Source organism: Calliopsis andreniformis, chromosome 12, assembly GCF_051401765.1.
Source record: "Calliopsis andreniformis isolate RMS-2024a chromosome 12, iyCalAndr_principal, whole genome shotgun sequence".
NCBI lineage: Eukaryota > Metazoa > Arthropoda > Insecta > Hymenoptera > Andrenidae > Calliopsis > Calliopsis andreniformis.
The window spans coordinates 19,317,464-19,322,829 of NC_135073.1; the positions used below are offsets into that span (position 1 = coordinate 19,317,464).

General features: G+C 49.4%; 1 protein-coding gene across 1 annotated transcript; it reads left to right on the top strand.

Annotated features, from left to right (window-relative positions):
* Positions 1-797: 797 nt before the first annotated feature.
* Positions 798-4,917, top strand: Six4 (homeobox protein six4). The gene is made up of 4 exons (XM_076389064.1): positions 798-1,126; positions 1,491-1,952; positions 4,301-4,626; positions 4,742-4,917. The coding sequence occupies exons 1-4, from the start codon at positions 804-806 to the stop codon at positions 4,915-4,917; spliced, it is 1,287 nt and encodes a 428-aa protein (XP_076245179.1). The 5' UTR covers positions 798-803.
* The last annotated feature ends 449 nt before the right edge of the window (positions 4,918-5,366 follow it).

Consider the following 5,366-nt stretch of genomic DNA (forward strand, 5'->3'; position numbering starts at 1 on the left):
TTCGAAGCAGCAGTAGTAACAGACCGCGTTACCGCGCTTTGTCGCGACACTTCCTGCTAACTCAGTGACTCTGAAACACCGCGAGTTCGAATCGAAATCAAATAGAGCTATCTTTTTCGAACGTTTTGCAAAAACCTTCGAGGTTATTATTACAATTTCCTCAGCTGAGAGTTTCAGTGAGATCCGTGTACAGTGTTTACGAAAACATTTTCATTTGGAGTAAAGGCAGAAGTCATCTTCGTTGAGGAACTGTAGTGTTAATCTGTGCATGGCTTGCCAAGGATAAAGTTAATGGGTGTCCTGAGAGACTGACCAGTGCACGAGTGAAGTGGTGAGAGTTCGATAAGTTTTCGGTGACGCGAGAAGACGGCCGATTATCGGACGCTACCAGTGACGTAGCCAAGTCTCGATAGCGTTTCTAGGAGAGCGCGTAACGCGAAAGCGTTGCGTGGTAACAATTTATGAATGGAAACTCGAATAACGAGGACATGAATGAAACGCGGCCGATTAAACAACCATCCAGTGGCGTCGATCGTCCGAGCAGCGGATGCTTACTTTCGTCACGAGTTATTCATCCGACCAATCGGTAGACACACCGACTCGTATCGCTTTTGCCCCTTGATCGATAACGCCAGAGAGGAGCGTTGGCGCGAAGGCTTCTACGTCCGACGGCCAAAGGAATAGGCTGGTCTTGGGGAACAAAATCTGGGATCGTTCAATATAGACACTCGATCGTGTTCCACGCGAAGGCTCGACCGAGAGATGCGTCTAAACTGATTCATGAACAGTCGAATCGATTAAGAATGTCCGACAGTTCGGATCAACTGTCATCGCCGAACAGCGACTGCAACAGCCAGATGGGTGCCGTGCATCGAAATGCATCGGCTGGACAATACAACAATTCGTCGTTAACTGGACTACCATTGACCCATCATTCCCATCCGCAAAGTCTAACTCCTACGTCGAATGGGAGTCCCCAGTACCCGCAACAATTGACCAACACACCCGCGATTGGATCCGGCGGAGAACTCTCTCTGGGAACTGTGACCAGTAACTTCACGCCGGACCAGATATCTTGCATGTGCGAGGCGTTATTGCAAAGTCAGGATATCGAGAAGCTCGCGAGGTAAGCTGCGTCCGTTGTTCTTTCCTAAGGCGATCGTCGTTACGAGACCCGATTGCGGTAATTTGAGTATATGCTGCGATAGAATGCTATGGCTAATTAACTCTTTAGCTGTGAGTCAACAATATCTTAGATTTCTCACTAACATGGAACTTTGGAACACTCGGTGACCAATCTTCATTTGTAGCGTCTCGTAGCTGAAAAGTCAAGACCCATTGTTTCTATTTTTCTTCGTTAAACTTAGCTTGGTCGAATGATCTATGAAATATACCTTTTATATTACCACTAGGATTATTAATCTATCAATTGACACAAAATAGAACAGCATCGATCAGTAGGGAAGCTAAACAGTAAACGTTTGGATCAGGTTTCTCTGGACTCTGTCACCTGGTGAGCTACTTCGCGGTGGCGAAAGCGTGCTAATGGCGAGGGCTGCGGTAGCTTTTCATCAGGGCGCTTACCACGAGCTTTACTCGATCCTAGAAAGCCACCCCTTCTCGCCGCGACAGCACAAGGATCTTCAGGATATGTGGTTCAAGTCGCACTATCGCGAGGCGGAAAAGATCCGCGGTCGCTCGCTCGGTGCCGTGGACAAGTACAGAATACGGAAGAAGTATCCTTTACCAAAAACGATCTGGGATGGCGAAGAAACCGTCTACTGCTTCAAGGAACGATCTAGGAAGGCGCTGAAGGACTGCTACATGGTGAACAAGTACCCCACACCCGATGATAAGAAGAATCTCTCGAAGAAGACTGGCCTAACTCTGACGCAGGTCTCCAACTGGTTCAAAAATCGTCGTCAGAGGGACCGTACACCGCAAACGAGAACGTGAGTCGATTTTCTTTTATTTCCTACACTCTTGAAGCTTTTCTCGAAACTCAAGTTCCGAACAGAGGCGATAAATTGACGTGAAAGCCTTTCGGAAGGTTGTTAACGCGGTCAAAGGTTTTCGCGTCGAAAATTGGACGTGGAAACGTGAAGGGCCCAGGCTCCGGGTACCAAGTATCCCGTGGCGAAGTTTCGTGCATGCAGGGCACGTGTGCCGACGGGGGGTCTCGCATTTTCCACCGAGCAACAAGTGTTTCGACATGTGTACTCGACCGTCCTTTTTTCGGGAGACACGACGGTCACTTCGGAGACGTAAATCATTCTCTACGAGCCGCAACAACCCAACTTGTTCTGAACGATCGCGTTTGGGAGGAGCGACGCGGCTCGAAGGAAATCGCTCGACGCGGACGCTTAGAACGAGTCGAATTTCGCCAAGGAAGATAACGAACCGATTTCAACTTGTTTTCCAAGGATCGCGTCCCCTCTTTTGCGCTTCTCTACGAAAGGTGACCGCTTGTAGCTTATCGAATTTCCGCGAATCCTCGACGCCCTCGATGATAACCGAAATCAAGACCACAGATGCAATCTAGAATGTCACGTGAGTTTAGAAGCCACAATAAATCCGCGATTACCCCATTGTTATTTGTAAACGTTTTGGTACGATCAGATGCGAGGGCGAGCAAGAGGTGGGTAAAAAATGAAGACGGAGTCGTACTTAGATAATGCCGATCGCGTGTTCAACCGTTTATTGATACAACACTGCCTACGAATTACCGATAAGATTAGCTCCGTCCACTCAGTTCTCGCCGTCGGATAAACACAATCGCCCATTTTGGGGATCAGCTTTCTCCTCGCCCAGGTCGATTAATACAACGACTCCTGGAATCTTTTCGGTATCGGTCTGATTGTAAGTCATCTCGCGGATCAGGCGGACGCGTTCACGGCGGAAAATTGTTTACCAGCGCTGGCAGTCGTATGCAGAAGGAGAAGGTTGAAGAAGTGAGTGAGAGCAACGTTGTTATGGCTACGACGTGCCTCGGTCACGGTCTGCTTTGGACCGTTCGCGAACGCGACGGATTAAAGAACGACCGTCGTTGACCGACGGCTACCACGACGAATATTAGTCGAACATGCTTTACTCCGAAAGGAGTAACCATACTTTTGAATGGACATTTTTGCCAAGAAAATTTTTAGAAAATTATGGTTCGAGAACGCCTCCGCTGCAGAAGGAAAAAAATTCTCTTTCGCTAGCGAAGAAACTCTGTTCGAGTTTGCACCCTCTTCCCGCCCTTAACGTCCTCCCCCGGCAAAGGCTCTAGGAAAAGGAAACGCGACGCCCCATTACCGTTTTATGACGCAGCTTCGGTTACGTCTCTCGTTTCACCATTGAGCTGTTCGCACTACCAATAGTTTACTACATAAAGGCCACGACCGGCCCTCTGGTACGCTACCTCGACTTATCTCGGCGCGCGTCCTGCTTTGGCAGCGCGCAACACCTCCGTCCTCTACCTACGATCTGCCTTTCGATTTCTGCCACCGTCCATTTCCTTGGGACCCTTAAACCCTATCGAGTCCCCGCAGAAACGAACTTCCCCGACTGTGGTAACGTGTCGCGGCAGCGGCACGTCTCGAAGCTCGGACCTTGAAACGCGGTCATAAAAATCCGTGCACCATGACTGCGAAAGAAGGTCGGAGGGGAAGCAGCGCGAAGCAAAGCATGGTCGGGGCGGAGCTGGCTGCACATGGACCACCGTGCACGCACGTGCGTCTCGCGAACACATACTCGTGCAAAGATTCAGTCAGAAAAGAAAGAAAAAAGAAAGAAAAAAGAAAGAAAGAACGAGGGAGGGAAGAAAAGGCGCGTGTAAACGACCGAAGCGTTTGTTTCGAGCGGGTGCGAGAGGAGAACGAGGTGGCCTTTCGAGTCGATCTTTGTCGTTTCGTCGGCTTCTTTCCAACAATTTCGACGAGAAAGTTCTCGGAACCAGCGTGCATGTGTTCGTGACCCTTAATCGTCAGGTCGGTCCCGGGCCAAGGGTCATAGATTTTTTCGGGTTCGCTCCTAAGACAATGAGAAACCTCCATGTGTTCCTCGTTCAGAACCTTTTCTCCTTTTCTCCTTTTCTGACTTTTCCTTCCTTCGCTCTTTATGGAACGGTCAGAGATTTACGAGCGGTCTGGGGCAATTTTTCTCAGCTACAAAATTTTCCTATGTGCGTTTGGTGTCTGTGCTGACCTCGACGAGGGGGACACTCGAATTTAACGAAAATGGGAAACACCACGGTGTTGGGATTCGCGTTGGTTGCGTTGACACAAGTCGCTTGAACGAGAAATTTTCATCGTTTCAGGGATATGTTGCCATTGAATTGTCAGAGCAGCGCGAGTAACGCGATCAGTAGCTCCATGACCAACGGGGGCAGCATTCAATCGTTGCAGAGCATCGATTCGGACAGCCCGAATCTCGCTATATCGCCGTTGTCTTCGGTGGGCATGTCCCCGGCAGCTATGAACCCCTGCAGCCCAATGGGCATGAGTCCCATGACTCCGCATCATCACGGATACGCGGCACCTGTTACTCCATCGTCTGTGCACACCACGCACCCCCACAACGGAGGGCTTAGTCCCATGAACGACGTTAAAACCTTATGCTACGGTCGTGGGGTCTACGAGACTGGTAGGTTCCTTGTCCCTGTTTTTATACAAGTCATCTATTCATTTGGATCGTGATCTTGGATTACAGATAACATCTTCAAATATTTTTGCAAAGTAACGACCCCTTTTCCTTTCAGGCAAAGAAATAGAACAGACCTCAGTGTATTACTCGAGTCACTCGAGCATGCACCACCAGTACTACCAGCAGACTCATCACCAAATGATGCCCAGCTCCCATCACCATCATCACCACCAGCAGGGGATGCCTGCTGGTTACGAAATCATGTTGCCACCTCCGCAACACTCGATGTGACCAACAGACTATGAACCTACCGATCGGGACGAAGCAAATCACGAGCAAAATGACGACGTCTTTGCGCGTGTTCACCCTTTCGCCTGACTCGATGTCTCTACTCAACCGGTGTTGCGCGTCGGTAATCGAGCAATCACTTTTCGCGCAGTTTAAGAATTTCAATGTTGCAAGGGAGAGAGAATAAAATGTCTCTGCCCCTGAGAGGAAAATGGAATAGAGGGACTCTTCGAAATTTCCAAACCACTGATCGATGGTAACGAGTTATCGTTAACGAGACTCTTTACGAGATGGTGGGTTGGAAGAACCATTGCTGCGCTTATGGTCGCCAATGAAAGGGCATGCTCGTCAGTAAAAGTTCTGGGAGGAGCTTAGTAGAACTGGTTTTACTCGCACACCCTTCGCGAAAGTTCGTAAAGGTGTTTGGTGCGTGCGCGTTGGAACGGCGTTCG